The 18,873-nt window shown below is 47.0% G+C and overlaps 1 protein-coding gene across 2 annotated transcripts in view; it reads left to right on the top strand.

The window, feature by feature from the left end:
- Positions 1-18,873, top strand: part of LOC100116598 (transcription factor kayak) — a 41,250-nt gene that overhangs the window by 4,714 nt on the left and 17,663 nt on the right. Inside the window, exon 1 of one of the 2 annotated variants that reach the window (XM_031928773.2) lies at positions 11,875-12,363. The exons of the other annotated variant lie outside the window; for it this stretch is intronic. Within the exon in view, the coding sequence (XP_031784633.1) occupies positions 12,229-12,363 (135 nt within the window). The 5' untranslated portion in view covers positions 11,875-12,228. Of the gene's footprint in view, positions 1-11,874; positions 12,364-18,873 lie in introns of those variants that run through there. 2 annotated transcript variants of the gene reach the window in all.

Here is an 18,873-nt window from a genome sequence, read left to right as displayed (position 1 = left end):
ATAAAGAATATAGACTAGGTATTTAGTTTTTCCAACTATATATTGCATGTGGTTATCCCACTTTAGATTACTATCAAAGACAACTCCTAAATATTTAAAGTTCTCCACCCTAGTTATACTTTTATCAAGAATTTTAACATTTATCTGAGCTGGTATGCTTCCAATATTACTTCCAAAAGTCATGCACACTGTTTTTCCTACATTTAAGAACAACTTGTTTACTGCCAGCCACTCGGCAATTACACTTAAGAAATTGTTCATGTTTACTTGAGCTTCTATCCAGTCTTTACCTGTAGCTATATATTATAAATCCCCAAAGCCAAGTTAAAATAATCCTAATGTATTCCCTGCTCAGCATACAAGCGCACAGCACGAGTTTCTCAAAGAACTCTGCTCTCTCTCGTTACTTTCGATTTCATTACCCGCAGCATCGCCGAGATAACTCGAGGATAAATACAAGCGCAGACGTCGCGTTGCTCACATTGTCGCGTAACTTCTTTCGCGCTCGGTGCCGTTCGAGAGGACCATTTAAGGGACAGTTGTGCCCCGAGAGCACACGTGCGAAAGGCGCGGACTTTCATCTTTCCTCGCGCTCTGCTTCAATATGGGAAATGCGAGCGTGAAAGTTAAGGTGCGCTATAATAGATGTGCTTTTCGAAATTTCTCGCGCAGTTCTGTATCGTTTGGTTCAAGTGTGTACACGAGTTAAGCAGGGATTATACTTTGAAAGCTTACAGCGGCTAGCACTTAGTATCGGGAATCTTTCAGACCCTAACCGAATTCGAGAACCCACAAGCGTGACCCCCTGTGTGTCTGGTTAATGTGCAGCAGCGGTGCTGGGTGTCTGCACAAAATCTTCGAGGGGGGAGGTTTCAGCGTGTGGGTGAAGTATGTCTCTCCAGTAGTGACGCCGCCGGTAAAAAATATCGACAATGTGAGACAGACACACCTATGTACTAAAACGTTCAATTGAAAAAATGCAGTAGCAAGGACAAAATTTTCACGCGCGTAAAAAGAGCCACTCGATGATAACAAGGCCCCCGATTAGCTCGTAAAGGCTCGAACGACATAATCTCGGCAGAGAATCCCCAAAGCGCGTCGTCGCGGTACTAAAGCACTTAATAACGCTCGTAGAACCGACGACACAAACCAAGCCCAATCACACATCCCAATCTCATCGGGCTCCCAACGGCGCGCGTCAACAGCGGCAACCCCCGTATCTCTCACCGCTCTCTCTCTCTCTCTCTCTCTCTCTCTCTCTCTCTCTCTCTCTCTCTCTCTCTCTCTCTCTCTCTCTCGAATTTCCCCGATTTCACGCGGCTCCTACAAGGAAGAAAAAAGCGCTGCATCTTCCAACACAAACAGCCCGCTTACAGCCCCCCTCCCTCCCTCCTTTATAAACGTAGCAATTTCTCTCCGGTGGAAAAACGAGGGTCTGAGAGTTGCTCAGCCGACTGTACACACACATAGACAGAGGGGTTTCGACGACGTCCTCGTGCCCCCATGCACACACGAGGAAGAAACGTACACGCGGCCCACACTTTCGCTGCCCCCTCGGTAGTGCAGGCGTCGGCGGCGGCGAGTATTGATCTAGCGCTTTTCGCCGGCTTCGGCTCTATACGCGACAGCTGTTTTAAAGCGGAGGAGAGCCGCTCGTGCGGTCATTTAAAAAGACCACCGCGAACGCGCGCGCCCTGACGACCGTAGGGATCTCTTATAGCTTCACACTGAGAGTTGGATAGTTTTAGTATAGGGCTTTTTTTAGTCTACCATGATGCGCGGGAGGCGTAGAGCGTCTTGATGATGATTGCTTTTATGGGGATAGAGGGAGAGGTGCGAAGCATTAATAACGATTGAATTTTTTATTGCTGCAGTATATGTATAATACGAGTATTATATTTCATATGGTATTACCCAACATCGCCAAGGTAACGAGCAATAAAAGCGCAGAGTCGCCTCTCGGCTCGAAACAAAGAGATCCAGCCGGTGATAACCAGTTTCTGCGCGCGGGCTGAAAGACCAAACAATAATCCTGCATTTAGCTAATTTCCTCGCCCACATTCGAGCTGAGCTCAAATTTCTCGCGAATGCGTATACTTTTCTCGTCCGGCAAAGCCTCCGACTTGACTCGCGTTAAGATACTTTAACGGCGCTCATTGTCCCGCGCAAACACACAATAGCCGCCGCTTTAGATTTCACGTGCGCGCGAATAACGCGAAATATACACATGTTTATGCGCGCAGCTGCAGCGCTAGAGTATATTAGAGCTACGTTTCTGCTTATACACACGATGGAAGGAAAAAGCATTAGTCGAAAAGGCGCGCCAGCTGCGGTCCCTTTGCTCTAATTATCTTTATTTACCGGCGCCGCGGGGGTTTCCAAGGGCTGTATGTATTATACGCGCGCTGTGCATAAAGTATACCTATATATACAGATAAGATGCAAATGTTACTGCGGAGAGAGAGAGAGAGAGAGAGAGAGAGAGAGAGAGAGAGAGAGAGAGAGAGAGAGAGAGAATTAAACGAAGCGGAAATGCGGATGGATTAGGAGATAAGGTATTGTGCACGCGTTTGTTGATGACGAGATGCATAGCTAATGTGAGTGTACAGCAAAGAGAGAGAAGGTGAACGCGCGTGCATAGATAGCACGCGTTATGAGGGGGGCAGATCGCGCGGGAGATATATATTTTGGGATTTGAGCAATGAAGTGTAAGATTAAGAGAACTCGCAAGTTCGATCCGCTCGTGTTATACACTATTTAATTAATTCCGAGGTATTCTCACCTAATGTCGCGTAACTTATCGCTGACGATGCGCGTTTAGTCAAATTGTTCAATCTTTCCACGGGCGGCCTGCCAGACCCGATTACTCGCTTCATTAGCTCGACGGAATGAACGTCGCTGTGCTTGTTTTATATCACAAGTAATTCGGGGGCGATTTTTCAAACCGGCGTAATCGAATACATTTTTCAACAAGTTACACTTGCACTCGCTTTATATACACTGTCTGCATTTCATACATAGTACAGTACATCGCAAGGGCGCAAGTGACAGCAGCGAGAGAGAGAGAGAGAGAGAGCGAAAGAGATAAGACACGACTGCAGAGCCGGAAAAGGATAGAGTGTGCGAGCAGATAAGACTCGCGCCGCCGCCATCTGTCTTATTATTATATCTCTCGCGATTTCGGACTCATTATAGCTCGCACTTATATCCTCGGACAGTCGCACACTCACACACGTGAGATATTTCGACCCGAAATTATGGGCCAGCTGATTTATGGGCTACGCCTTGGGCTTTAGGATTTTGGCCGCTGGCCAAATTATGCAGCTGTGCAGCAGCTCTTCCCGAGGCTTTGTGCGAGAACACGAGGGATATGGCACGTATGATTAGTTTCGGGTTTTTACTCTCTGAAATTTTCGCATGCGTAATTGTTTTTGCGAAGGTAATGAGAGATACAGGCTATCGAGATGTGGTAATTCGGAGAGTTAGACTCGAAATAGACACACACGCTCGACGTTTAACGCGCTTATCGCGCAGCGGAGGAGAAAGAAAGGAGCGCGATCTTTGTTTTAACTTCTGTCACGGAGACAAAAGAAATCTTTCGTCGTAAAAGAAGAAAAAAAAAGAAAAGCCGATAAGCCGCGAGCGAGAGACGTAATTGTTTCAGCAGTCGTAAAATTAATCTTATTACGCTGTCAGAGCCGCGCAGAACCATTATTATACCGCGCGCAAATAGAACAATTTTTCACGCTCCCTTTTCCGGCGCGCGCGCGTGTGTAAAAGTCTCTGCCATGGTCGAAATGAAAAATTTCTACTTTACGGGTGTACATACTTCTCTCTCTCTCTCTCTCTCTCTCTCTCTCTCTCTCTCTCTCTCTCTCTCTCTCTCTTTCGAGCGCGGCGTAATGAGCAAATTCCATCATCATAAATATCAATGATAGCGAGAAACGCGCGCGCGAAGGGCGCCCATAACACCACGACGAAAGCGTCCAAAAAGCCTCTCAAAAACGATCAATCAAAGCGCGCTCGCTCGCAATTTTCTAAAGTACGCACAAATGGACTTTTAATAAATTCACCAGCTGCAGCCCCACAGTCTCAAAATTCTCCGTATACTATCTGCGCATAGGCACTGCAGAGCGAGTCGAATCGATGTCTACACGCAGTCGCCCTCGCAACGCAACCCCACTGCCCAATTCCACGAGACCGCTCTCTATCTATATAGGTATAACACACATAGAAGCTTCCCCGCTGGCTCGTATAACGTAACGCAGGCACTAAACTTTCTCTCTCCGCGCGCGCACTCTCCCTTATCGATTTTTCTCGAAACGCGCGCGTGTGCCATTTGGCGCAGTGCTCAACTCGGCCGGCATGTGCGGGGGTGTGTGCCGCCGGCTGATCCGGAAATCGCGAGCGCAGGCACGGAGTCGGCCCCCCTCGAACTTTGCCCGTCTTCCGCCGTTTTGCGAGTATGTTCCTGCGCCGCTTTCTTTTGTGCCTCGTCGTCGAAGATAACGCTGTGTACGGAAGAGAGGGTGTACGGTTCTCTCGTGCGCGGGGAGAGCTTAGACGTCGTTAAAGTATTGCCTTTACGCTGCCCTTGACTGCGCGGATGGTGTGTGCGGGAGAGCAGTTTAATCGAACCGAACGAGTCTGGGCGCGTTGGCTCGAGTTTCTACGGTGGAAGACTGGCTTATCTTCGCAGGAGCTGTCGAGACGTGCCTCGTTAGAAAAGAGAGTCGAGGCTGCCGATGATTTACTACTTAGCACGAGCTTTCTTTCTATTAAAATTGGTTATCCTCGAATAATTAAATTCCACCGCCAGGTGCTCGGTCGGCTGATAGAAAAATACATTTTATTACTCCTACGAAGCCCACGAGCATACTAAGAGCAGGAAGTCCATTCAGATTTTCGAAATCGCCTTCGAAAACAGCGACAATCATCGTGAAAAAAAGAAAAGCCTTATCCTCTCGGGGCGACACGTGCGGCGCACGCGCGCGCTCGCGGTGCCGCCGCACAAAGCCGCCGAGAAAGAACACGAGATAATGTATAATAGAGGAAAGAGAGAGAGAGAAAGGCGAAGCGAAAGACGAAAAAAACACAAGACGCGCACGTCGCGCGCGCGTATGAGTCAGACACGCGCCGGCAAGCCTTGCACCTGAGAGAGATCGGAAGAATATATATGAGAAAGTTTGTAGAAAGAAAGCGCGATGTACGAGAGGTTAGCGACACTAGAATCGAGAGAGAAGCATGTATTTCGATTAAGCGCGGGTTGACGTGCTCTCGGTCGTTGCCGTTTGCGGATCAGCGCTTTTTTTAATGTTAGAAGCCTCGCGACTTCGGATGACTTGTTGATACAACGATCGTTTTTTGTGGAAACGACGTTTGCTAGAGACATTCTTGAGAAGTCTGATTTCGAGTTCGTTGATCGGCGAGTATACCAGCGTTTTATATGTGAGTCAACGAACTAGCTACTTTTTGGCAAGCTTAATGGACTACTATTCCCATGAGTATGATTGTCGAGGCTTTATTTAGATCCTATGACTATAATTCAGTCTGCTTAACTCTGAACGTGCGTCTAATTAATGTTTCTTCTTTATTTTCAATTCAATGCCAGAATTTTGTTTGACGTAATCGATGATAGGTTATCAAAACTATATCAGAACACGATGACACAAGTTACCTAATTAAATCTTGATAAATCGAATCGAGTGCTAATCTTCTATACACAAGAGAATATCTAAACATTGCGATGATAACGAAGTCATCGAGCAGCAAAGCAAATCGAGCCATATAAAGTTTATATGTGACAGGTATTTACACAATTTTTGACAAAATCTAATCTATGACAGATTTCCGGGGCGTGGCCAAAATATATAACACTTGCGAGTGGTGCTGTTCGACCGCAGTTTTCGTACTGCAGACGTTGATGTGTCGATGAACTATTTTTGTTACAAGCTCAATGAACTACCGATTAATTCATGAATTCAGTTATTTAGGCTTCATTTATAGATTCGACAGTTGTACTCAATGAGATTATTTGTTCTTATATTTTAGCCGACAAAGATACGTGTATGCAATTTTAGATTCAAAATATTCAAATTGTGTAAATCTTTCATTCTTTTATATGATACAAGAAAAACATCAAATTAAGTAATATCACAGCACTGCGATCAAACAGGATGCCTTAATCATCGACTTATCAAATCTATCAACAAACTAACGATACACACACGTGATTTAATTGAAGTCAATCTTGATAACTCATACGCACGCGGTGCTTGTCTTTTACAAAGTGTATACAGGTACTTTATTAAAAATTGACTCATCAAACATCAATTTAATTCACAACTATCGGTTATTATGGACTCGTTCATTTCACGACAATATTATTAAATTGAAAAAAAACCCACACATATACGCCCCCTTCATTACATCCTATTTTTCACAAGCATCATACACTTCATGTCCTTCCTACACATTCCATCTCACCCAAAAAGCCATCATCAGACACTCGGTCTCAATAAACAATACCATCCTCCTTTCGCTTCGAAAGCCCATCTCTGCGCTTAATCGCATTGAAATTTATTTTCCATCGCCGCCCGTCTCGTATGAATATTCAAGCGCTCGATGCAGCAGCAGCAGCTCATATGTGCAACCGCTTTCATGCAGCAGCGCTCTTGTGTGTGTGAAAAGAAAAGCTTCATCAAAATTCATCGCGCGCCTCGAGGAATTCAATCGAAACGCGAGATTCCCTTTAACTTTATTTACTCCCCCTTACGCGACGGCTTACGCAGGCGAGTTTTGTAAGAAAAAAAGTCGCGTCTCGCTGTATTGAAGAAGAAGAGGAAGATCGGGGGGATACGCTCGGAATATAAGGGACTCGGGGTATTATACGCGCGATAAAAGTATTATATCGTCGGCGCGTGCGGAGAGGCGAGGCTTTTCTTCTCTCGGACGATCGTGTAATCCGGCGAGAGAGCCTACCCGAGACATTTCCGCCTCCGTCTGCCTCGGAGAATAAAAATGCCGAGCCACCCACAAAGTCGCGCGGAGGGTTATCACCCTCGACTGCACGTGTACAAATGCTTACAAATTATGTAATCCCTAGTGATACACCCTTTAGGTTGATTTTTCTCGTAATACAAAAATCGAGCCAAACTTTCACTGATGTCCAGTCACTCGAACCCCGCGATCAGCATTGATTATCCAGTTCGCGGAACTTAGCATACAGAGCTATAGCATATACACACACTCGGTGATATAATAATGAGGTCCTTAAAATTCGCCTCGCGTCTCCGTCGTCTGCATTACCCACAAACATTCGATTAACCCCCTCGGCGTGCGCGCGGCGGCGATTCCTCGGAATGAACTCTCCTCTCTCTCTTCTCTTTATTAAAAAAGAAGAGAGACGGAGTATATAAGCGACGTCGTCCTCCTTTGTGCGTCTGCTCTCTGCGGGGCTATATGTGACAATCGACTGACGGACAAAAGAGCGACGCCTTGCGGAATCGCGAGCCGCCGCAAACCGGGAGCTCGTTTACATAATATTATTATGTGCATACGCGTCTGCCGGTATATAAAGACGCCGTGTGTGTGTGTGGCGCGATTCGCACTAAACTGACCCCGATTGTCCTTCGGTGATCGCGCGACCGCAACGCGGGTGCAAGAACCGTTAGTTTTTTGACGATGTGTGGTCCGGCTTTTTTTTCCTCCTGCGGGAATTTTTGAGCGATAAGGTTTTGAATTCGGAAGTGTAAAAATAATTTTGGAGATATTGCGCACAGACTGAAGATGAATGAGAGTAAAAATAAGGTCGTAGCTATATATTCAAACATAAGTTCTCGTTATACTTATGTCATAAAAGTTTTTTTCTGTTTATATGTATGTTCATCTGCGATTTGGGGCGGGTATCGGTTTTTACGCCGAGACGCGCGCAAACATGTTTGCTCGAACTTGCAAGTGTACTGCAAAAATAGCACAATTATCGGATTTACCCTATGCAATAAGACGACAGTTTAAAGGGCCCGGCCGTATATAAACCGATCTCTCTGCACTTCGAGTCTTGAAGTCTGGCCAAAACAAGGTCGTAAATTTCCAAACTCGAGCTACTAGCCGCAATACGGATAAATTTCCGCAACTTCCTTCACACACTCTCGAGACTTCATAAGCGTTCTTATAAATCCACTCTTATACAATCCGAAAAGTGCGATTGCACTCCAAGAGACAAATATTTGTCAAAACTCGTAATTACTCTGTATACAACCCTTCACAAAACAACACCTATTGTTTGTGTGAAAATCGTCCCTTGCACAGCTGCGCGCTCCGCCCACGGTTGAAAGCAGGCACAAACAGGATCAGGTAGTAGCATCTCTCGGAACAATAGGATTAGCCAAGGTTAGCGCATGCGCAGTCGATCCCTTGCCGGCGGCGCATCATTGCCGCTCTCTCTGTCTCTCTCTCTCTCTCTCTCTCTCTCTCTCTCTCTCTCTCTCTCTCTCTCTCTCTCTCTCTCTCTCTCTTTCTCTCTCTCCAAGGATCGAGAAAACAAGCCCGTAAATTAGAACTTGCCCAAACTGACCTTGCTCCCGTGCTTTATCTAGCTCTCTTCGGGCTAATCCTACGATAATCGAGCCTCTAATGGCCCAGGCGAAACGTGTGCACACAACGCGCGGACCTTCGTGAAAGTTTCGTTCCTTCATTATCCGACGGTATAATACAAGCGGGCAGTCTCTACGACTGCATTGTGTGTATGGCTTTTAAAGGCAGAGAGTTTTTGCGATAACCGGGCAGATCGTTAGGACAGGACTTGACTTGAGACTTCTCCGGCGAAGTCTGCGTACTTTATTGCAGTGGAGCTTATCTAATCTCTCGAGATGGGCATCGGGAGAGAGAATAGTCGTGAAATTTTTATTGCTGAGTTTTTCGAGCTTATGTACATATAAATACATATTCCGGCGCTTCCGGAATAATAAGCACGATAAGGGGTTTACAAGAGAGCAGCTGGAATTTTGATATAAAAGTCATTGAAATGATACAAAATATTCTATCTCTCACGGGATGCACAGACCGTCGGGGCATCTTCGCTTGGGATTCCCCGTCGCGTTGACATGAATTCCCGCCTTGACTCCAAGGCTCGTCGTTTATTTATCTTTTGACCATACACACATTGCTGCTCTGAACAAAAACCTACTATCATCTCATATCCACGTTTCGTTGTTTCGAGCTCGAATAAATTTACAGTTATAATGTGCCATCATCAAAACTGCAATAACTGGAAAAAGGTCGAGCATCTCTATCATCATCATCTGCTTTCCAATTAAGCCCGCATATCCAATCCTCGATTGTTACATAAACAGTCATCAGCGCGCGCTGTAGTCAGAGCCGCTTCGCCTTGGATAAATAACCGACTCCCTTGGCACTCTCTCTCGACTATCTGTACACACATATACTTATACATCTATCCGTCGAGTGTAACCGTGAGTTTATCCAACACGCGATCGGCTTGCATTCGCGGCGGCGAGTTTGTTGTCGGAGGATCCGTAATAATTTACGTACACACAGGAGCTATCGAGAAAGAGCAACAAATCATCGATGAGACGTTGATCGGATCCAAGCCGTATCTGACTTTGATGTCGCGCGCGTCTCCTTCGTTTACTAAATAAACGTTTGCGATTATCAGCCTCGTTGAGATTCCTCTTTGTTGGTAAATAGTATCAGTGTAGACTTTTGCATTAAACCGTAATCACTTAATTTCGTTAAAGCTATAACGAAAATAGCTCGGGGGTACGCATATAAGTCGGCTTACGCAATTTTCCCTATAAATACCGGGAAGCATGCGCCAGCCGAATATAACTCGGCCCTTCCAACAATAACCCAGTGCGGCGCATCTTTGGAACATTATTATTACATCCTCGCACCAGCAGTCCCGCGAAAGCTCGCGCTATGCGCATCGGTGCAGGTTGCGCCTCTCGCGGGTTCGTCGCACGTATAATACGAGAGAACAAAGCTCATCGCGATGGTCCTCAAGGGAATTCCTGTACGGAAATAGAAGCTTCGCAGAATCAGCTGGCAGCCTCTGCAGCGCTGCGGCTTTAAAAAACGCGTGCACGTATGTATATGCATTACAAGCATAGTATGTATAAGCTGCCACCTTGCGCGAGTCTCGCAAGCTTCTGCAATTGACGTTGATTGGTCGTGTGCAGATTCGCTGCTTTATTTTGCATACTGCCGGGGTCGTTGAGTTATTGGTGCAGAGTCTGGGTCGGAGGCTTTCATTATTCTCTCTTTTTCTCGAAAGACGGTGGTGTCGGCGACAGGGCAGCGTCGGGTGATTGAAATTGACGGGTTACGAAGCTTTTTTAGTTTGCTTTTTTTCCAATAGAAATCGAAGCGAAGGTCGAGCATTTTGATTCAAAAAGCTCGACTCCAACAATTGAATGAAATTTTTCTGACTTACATACGACAACTTTAAGAAACGTGCGATTAGGCATACTCTATGTGAGTGACGTGCTCGGCAAACAATACATCGATTAAACAAAGCGATTCCTCGAGCAATTCTATAACAATGCAACATTCGCGTCTGGCCTAATTCCGCGGAGTCAACAAATCGCTGTTAACACTGTGACTAATTGGAAATATCAAAAATCCGTGTTTGCACAGCTGCTCCTATCGAGAAAGAACCGAGAAAAAAATCTCGTGTTTACCCTCATCATAATCAGCATAATTTCATTTTTCAAACGATCCCGCAACCATGTATATCCCGTAATCCCGATTTGGAATTCCCTCGTCCCCTGCACAACGACAATAAAGAAAAACCGAACACCGCCTTCCATGAAAAATCCGCGCTCCGCAAATCGCTGCAGACAGACCTTCGACCTCTGCGTCGTCGTCGCGCAGATACCGGGGTTACGCAAGCGCGCGTAATTCCCACGTGTTCCGCGGCGCTGCTCCGTTTCGGCTCTGTGTGTATATACTCGGAACGAGAGGAACCACTTTCCCGAGTCGCGCGCGCGAGAGAGATTATACGTCATCGAGTCGATTCGCCGAAGCGCCGTGAGCGCGGGCAAATCCCGTGGAGAGAGAGAGAGAGAGAGAGAGAGAGAGAGAGAGAGAGAGGACGGAAGGAAGGAAGCGGTGCTGAGGTCAGGGAACCGGAGAACGGATCTCGTGGATTTTCGGGCTGTCCAGTTTGTTATAATTGTTCGGGGAAGTCGGGAAGGCTACGGGTCGCTGGTTTAAAAAGTATAAAAGCGTATAGTGGCGATAAATAGGGTGACAATTTATATTCGTTCAGAGAAAAAGAAGCTCGGAGACAACGTGTTTTCCGCGGCTTTCCTCGTGTCGTAAATCCTCGAAACGGCTAGCGTCGGCGAAACAAGCGCGTTGATTTACTACGATCTTTCTCCCCCAACCGCGAGCCGTAACGAAATTAAAAGAAAATTAAAAATAAACACGCGCGGTGCTCGCTCTATCCGATATAGCCCAGCGAACGTTCTCCAAAACAAAATAGAGACGCACATCGGCTGTAAAAAAATCCAACGAGTAAAAAAGAGCCTCATTGCACTTGAATTCCCAAACAAATGCACACTCCCCCTTCGGAAGAGCCGCAGAGAGCGCTCGATCGTTCCTCTCTCTCTCGCGCGCGCGCGCGCATTGGATTGGCCGGCGAGCGCTATCGCGCGAATCGGCAATGAGCTTTGCTCGGGGGGGGCGATGACGTCAGGGGCTTCCACACGACAGTTGCGGCGGCGGCGGCAGCAGTGGTTGTGGGAGAGCAGCATAGCAGCGGCGGCGGCAGCAGTTGAGCCTAGTGGTGGGGGGTCGTGCGCCGCTCGTGCTGTAACTATATAGCTTTCGGCCAGTCACGTTGCCCGACTCAGTCAATGCGTGAACCGTCGTGCGGCGCACACGCAGCGTGTGTACCCACCTACTGTACTACTGCTAGTATATACACTGTCTTTCAGAGAGTCGCTACGCTTTTGACAGTCGGCTCGAGAACACCGGCCTGTGAACATCCTCGAATTTTCTAAATGACGGCTTTGATAACTCCGTGCAGTTGTGCTCAGCAGTGAATCTTGTAGATTTTTATACTCTCGAGGAGTGTGTCTCTTTTTCATTCTTGCGAACGTTTTACTCGAGAAGTGAGATAAAAGAGAGACTTGACAGTTCGGTTCCCGATCGAGCGAGGGAATTTTTGCGAAAGGAGAACGGCTGATAAACACCGGCTCACAGATGTCGCAACGCGTGCCGAGCGCGGGTTTCTACGACACCTTCATTGACGACCACAGCAGCTACATGATGTGCTCGATGTATCCTACGTCGATGAACGCCTCCGATGTCTGGGATTTCACGGACGACAAGAACTTGGTGAGATGATGATCTGCTTGATTTTTGCGATGCGCGAGTTATACCTGTGTACTTTTAGTTAATTCTTACCGCTCGCGCGCGAGTTTGAATCCGAATTTCTTGATTGACCGACGGTAAGCTCTTGACAGCGACACACGCGGATATAGTCTCATTCCGACGGCCCCGCGTGTGCTCTGTGTGTTTGAATTTTAGAGTAAGGCTCGAAAGAATTATCCTAATTAGTAGACGATTTGTTCGATAGACTTGCGCGATGGAAATCGCGCGCACGTACGCACGAGTTTTATTCTCACGCTTGACTTTTTTGCCTAACAAATGCGCGTCGTATACCGGCGGGCTTCGCCAGATTCTCGCGTGCAGATATACGAGAATTCTAATTCCGAGGTTTTCCCGTTGAATTGGCTTTCCTCCCTTATTACGAGTACAGCACGCTCGAAAACTCACGCGATCGATTCTTTATAGCAGAACTTATCGCAGCCCACGCCTCTCTCGTTCGCCGAAAGTTAACGTTAAAAAAATTCTTCTTCAGGCCGATTATGACCGTTAGAAAAAGCAAGCAAGCGATGCGAAAAGTTTTCTCAGTAATGTTTGTACCGATCAGTCACGAATTTGAGTGCGCGCCGTTATAACTCGGAGAATTTTGAGGCTAGACTGTGCTCAGCGATAGAGTTCGCGGCGTCGCTCTTCACTCTGCCTATTCTCTCGAAATAAAGGCGGCGACAATCTTCTTCGAAATGCCATTGCAAAAAAATCCAGCGCCACCCATCAAGCTTACAGATATTGACGCAACTCTCAAAAGTACACAAGTCCCGCGTGCGATTCTCCGCCAACACTACCTTAGCGCTATCTCAAGAGCTTATCTAACAAGCTCCGAATCGCGTTTGGAGATTCCGCGAACGCGTCGTAAATACACTTTCGCTGTAACCCTTTTCCTAAATCAAACAGTTTGTAAATTCTCGGACCTGCGAATAATATACCCGTCATCGCGGAAAATTGCTAAAGCTTGCCAACATTCCTCCTTGAACGTCTCAACGCTCTGAAATTCTCCTCAAAAAAATATAAACTCGCTCTTTTAAATCTCATCATAATAATAATAATCGATCCGCGGCGAGTCAAGTTCGCAGGAAAACTCGCACGCGCTCGAACTTGGAACATATACTCTCGTACGGCCGACCTTGTAACGCTGCATCGCTCTGTATAGCGATCGCGAGCGTGAGATCGAACGCAGCGAAATCTGTGCCACCATCCTACGTCAGAGCGAGCGCGTGACGTCGAGCTGTCATTACACGCGCTGTGTATGTGCAGTGCGAATCATTGTCCGCATCGCGAATTACACGGTGTACGCGGCCCGTCAATTTGCAGACTGTTTGTTTTCGTCGCTCCTGACGTGACCGCTCGACCGATGGGAAATTCGTAATTGTATATAGTACTCGTAATGCAGTGGTCTTTTGTGTGCGAAAATGTTATTTTTTTCGAAGCTAAGTGAAAGCGCAGACGCTGCGCTAAATAGTCGACGAGGACGAAAAGTTTATTGACTGGCCGTCGCTCGCGGAGACTTTTGTTTTAAATGCCCGAGGGTGAAAACGAGAGACGCTTTAATAACGAGCGTCGCAGCAGCAGCGAGAGAGAAAGAGTCGTCTCGCCGTTTTCTTTTATTAAACTCAATTAAAATCAATTGTAGGGGTAGGACTTGCGACGGTACTAGCGCCGTCGCTTTAATTCCTCGGTTATATCACTGTAATTTTCGTAAAACGTAATGTTTAATAACGCGCGCGCTCGTCGGCTCGACTGGAATTGAGCGCTTTTTTCAATTTAAATTCAACCTTCTCGAAAAGAATGGCTTTGTTCGCGATAAAGGATTTATTAAAAATTAATTCGTATACTCGAGACAATGCGGTAGCTCGAATACATACCGTGGCTCTTTCTCTAAAAATACCATCTATCCTCTCAACGCGGATATGCACTTTGGTTAAGTCATTATGCACGTCTCCATCGATACTCGCTCGTTTTTTACGCTCGGCTTCCTTTTTTCCGCAACGATCGTCGCGCGCGCGCTTGGCGCTTCCGAGAAATCATTAGCATGATTTATCATAATCTCCGACCGCGACGCCTTTTCCTCTTCTCTTTTTTTCTTCTTCTTCTCGTCGACAAGAGATTCGCCACGCACGAGACGCGAAATTATCAATTTGCGACGCAAAACTCGCCGCACGCGTTATTGTAAGTCTCGCTATTAAAGAGAAAAGGATTGCGATTGTCGGGCACGTTTTCGCGGTTTTAGCGAGAAATCCGTGTGCTGTTTTTGCCGACTTTGACAGCGCGATTAAATACACTTTCAGAGAAATTTCAATCTTTGTTTTTACGCGAGCGGTCGGAGACAAAGGCTTTAATAACAGTAAGTACTGCGGCAGCGATCGAATAGGTATCAGTCATTATCGCAAATAAATGTGGACCGCCAGGAAGCGCAAGCGCGTCACTGCGCATTTCCTTGCGAGCGACGCTATGTAATTGACAAACACGCATTTCCGGGCGGAGATTGCAAAGCTCGCCGTTTTTTTCTCCACCTCGAATCAAGCTCCTTTTCTTCTCTCGAGTTTTTGAGGACAAGGAACATTTTTCCCGCCTCGAGTTTCCTTCTCGGAATAAGCCGCTCGATATTCCCTAAAAGGCCTGTATAGCTCCAATCTGTTCTCGCCTAACGACCGCAATCCTGCAAGCGCTAATCAGCCAATAGCGATTTCCAAAAGCAATCTACAAAATGCCCTCATTAACGAGCCTCGTTGACGACAAATCCCTCGCGTCGTTACGAGGCGCACGAACCTTTCTTGGCCGATTACTGCAGCCTCGTAAAATACACATCAAACAAATAAATCCAAACACACAACGATAAGAAAAAAAGAAATCACCGGAAGAGACGGATGTGACGCTCGTTCAGGTGCGTTATATATTAGTTAATGCAATGTCGTTTTCCACGAGGCGCAAAGTGACCGCGAAGGTCTTCCGAGAAGAAGCCACCGACACTGCTGCATATATATATGTATAGAGCCAATGTTTGCCGACGCGCTGCTGGCGTTATGTAATCGGGGATTATGACCGGCTGTTGTACTACGTAGGGAGGATCGATGCTCTTTTGGGGTGTGCGAGTTTCGAATTCGATTTCAGCCGCGAATTCGCCGATTGGAATCTCGTGCGCTCGAGAGTATGTACACACAGCAATTATTTCATTAAACTCACAATCGCTCCTTATTCAGAATAATTGCAGGTTGCTGGTACGAAAAATTCTCGTATAAAAATAGCTCTCATCATTTTTACGGGAGCGTTAAAGTTTTAATGATGTTCCGAGAATATAATACCTACTCGCGTGTACGCTACAATACCTAGTTGGACAGGCGTAAATCATCGCGCGAAGCATTAAACGTCGATAAATCAATGCGCCGAGAGAAATTTACAGCTCGATGTAATTTTACGCGCGTGTGTATACTTTCGAAAAATCATAAGCACACTTGTTTGCCACGAACGAGCTTAATCAGCCGCTCCGATGTATGCGCTTGTTTAATTGAAGACGTTAAGTACACCTCGCGCGCAAGAAGATTAACAACCGAACCGGAAGAGCGCGTCAACGTGCATATTTCGCTGGATGTTTAAAAAACGCGGATGATTCACCGAGCCGCAGAGACGCCAGTCTCGTTTTGTCATGATAACAATAACTGGTTACGAAAATCGCGATCCATCCTCGCAGAATTCAATCCTTCCGAAACAATCGTGCCAGGCTCCGCAATCAAGCGTCGTCGTCTCGGAAAAAAAAGAAAGCCACTAGCGAGCGCCAGGCATCAGAGCCAGTTGAATCGTCGTCTCCATTCAGCGAAAGAAAATCCTTGACAATCAATGAAGTGCAAAGCCCATTGACACGGCGTTTAATTAGGGCCACTAGCCTCCTCGCAGTCGCGAGGGGAGTAGTGTCTAAGGCTCTGTGCAAAATAAAAAGCAAACGCCAAGGAAAGTAGTTAAATCTGACAGGAAGCGCGGAGTTAACGCTCGTTAACCCGCCTCAATTAGCGGAGGGTTTCGAGCAACTGCTCCGACGACGACGACGCCAGCGCAGCTGAACTTTCAATGTACACACACACTGATGCACATCATATGCCGACCGAGAGATGCATGAATGAATGAAAGACGCAGGCGACGCTCCGCACCACGCGAATCTCACGCGTTGACGCGGAATGCGCCGAGAGAGAAGTTTTTACCCTTTAAATTGGCGACAATTTTCTCGCACGACGGCTTTTCTCGCGATGACACGCGTTAATTCGCACGAATTCTCCGGCTTTTTTCTCGTCGCGGAATTACGGCGTCGAGCTCGTTTTATCACTGACGGGTATAGGAGGAGAAGAAATCTCTCGAATTTTCAGTTTTCTCGGGACAACGCCGTCGATGTGCTAATTCGAAGCGGTCGCTTTTTCAATATTCTTCGCTCTTAAACGAATGATCGCCGGGAGAGTGAGAGAAAAAAGAGCGTCGTTCCGTCGATAAATTGTCGCGTGCCGGCCGACGGCTCTTGAGACGATGGGCATCAACAGGCGAGATCTCTTCCCTCTCGCTTGTAATACCGCGCGGTACACGGAAAAAATTGCGAAAGAGACGAATGGCTACGGCGAGAGTTTCGTGTAACGTAAACATGAGGAAGTGGTGTAGACGACGTTTGAGACATTTCTTCGTTTGTTTGGTTTCGCGAGAGGGAAATCGAAAATAACGCATCGACGGCTGATTCAGGCTTGAATTCGTCTACGATAAACGAAAAGAAGTGGATACGTATTAATATAGCGAGTATGACTCATATCGAGCGGGTTTTCCCTAGTAAAAGGTGGTATAGCTCAGTCGATTTGATAACAGCTTCTGCACGTTATCGCTGCTAACACTTGCACTTTTTCGAGCCATAATTCATTCACTAAACACCGATGACTAACGCCGAAGTTGCTTCATTCATCTATTCTCGTCGCGACACGGCTCTTGAAAAATGCTCGCGTATACACTTGTCGTCGCTCTCGCGAGAGGAAACACAAAAAAGCCCCACGTCACTTTTCACAAAAAAAAAAAAAAAAAAAAAAAAAAAAAACTAACGCAAACAAGCAGCGCCAATGAAAGCTCTGACTCACGGCAATTAATTATCGGCTGCACCTGAGCGATCGAAAAGTCGCATTCCCGAGACTCTCGGTACCGGAAGTAGGCGAATATCTCGGGTCCAAGGAGTCTCCGCGTGGCGCCACCGCTCAGGATCTCACGTGTTCGCGCGTGACCGACTTATGCATATATAACGTACACACACGCGAGAGGGAGATACGAGGCGACGCCTCTCCCGCGGCTCTGACTCACCGCGTAGTAGTACAAAACGACGTGTCGTCGGCGTCTCTCGATTTATGAATGAACCGCTCGTACACACAATTACTCGCGGCTCTATACCGAGAAAAACTCTCGCGCGCGCGAATTTGCGTATGTCACCGCGCGTCGCGATGACTCGCCTGCTGCGGCACTCAATGAGCGGCTTCCGAGATTCGCGCTAGCGCCTCTATTACGGCGTGATTCAATCGTTTCCGGTTTTTTCTAGATCGTTACTGCTTTATTTGTCTGACGTTTCGTCAGACACCGTTTGTCGAGTTAATTGAACAGTTTATCGGACAGAGCGAGAGATGACTCGAGTGTCTCTAATCTTTACTGTATATCTGTGATCGGTGGGACGATCGTATACATTTCGGAAGCTACACGCGACACCTGATCCACGCGTTGCGTTATCCAAGCCGTACACGATTACATCAGCGATATGTAGCTCGACGTCAGAGCTCGAAATTTCCCGAACTTGCAGGACACTTTTTTCGAAACTCTCTCTCCCTCTCTCTTCCGCGATATCGATGCATAATGCATAAGTTCGAAGGAAAATCAAGCGCGTGTCCGTGCGCGCGCGACCTCGAAAGGAGGTCAGTTCCGTCGAAAGATATACGCGCGGCGTACGTGAGTATCCGAGAGAGCCGTCTCTCTCGCACACGTATACTGACGTCAAGCGCGGGGCTACAATACTAAATACTTTCGCCCGGGGAATGCCGTACTCCGGATCCCCCTAATATCCACCTTTTACAGCGATGCTGGATTGCCGCCTCTCCTTTTTACAGTACACACACTTATACACACCGACGGGGACGATTCCCGGAAAGTGCACGCGCGGCTCGTTATAATCTCATTTTCCTCCTCTCGGGGAGCCGGAAAGTTTTCGCTGCGAGAGAGCTTCGTAACGACGCCGCCGACGTAAAGTTTATGATTTGTGAGCGAGAGCGCTCGGCCGTAATGCGATTATCGGACGAGTGCGAGGGTCCTTCTCGGGAATTAATTAGTCGTATGTTCGTGAACCGTTGATGTTGAACTTTACGGGCAGTTGTGATATACTCTATGTTTCCAACGCGATCGACGAGCGAACCGTAAATCCGTGTCTCTAACGAGCGCTCGCGGGGTGGACAAAGAGGAGAAAAGGAT

The sequence above is a fragment of the Nasonia vitripennis genome, chromosome 4 (genome assembly GCF_009193385.2).
Source record: "Nasonia vitripennis strain AsymCx chromosome 4, Nvit_psr_1.1, whole genome shotgun sequence".
Taxonomy (NCBI): domain Eukaryota; kingdom Metazoa; phylum Arthropoda; class Insecta; order Hymenoptera; family Pteromalidae; genus Nasonia; species Nasonia vitripennis.
This window is presented reverse-complemented; position numbering and strand designations above follow the sequence as displayed.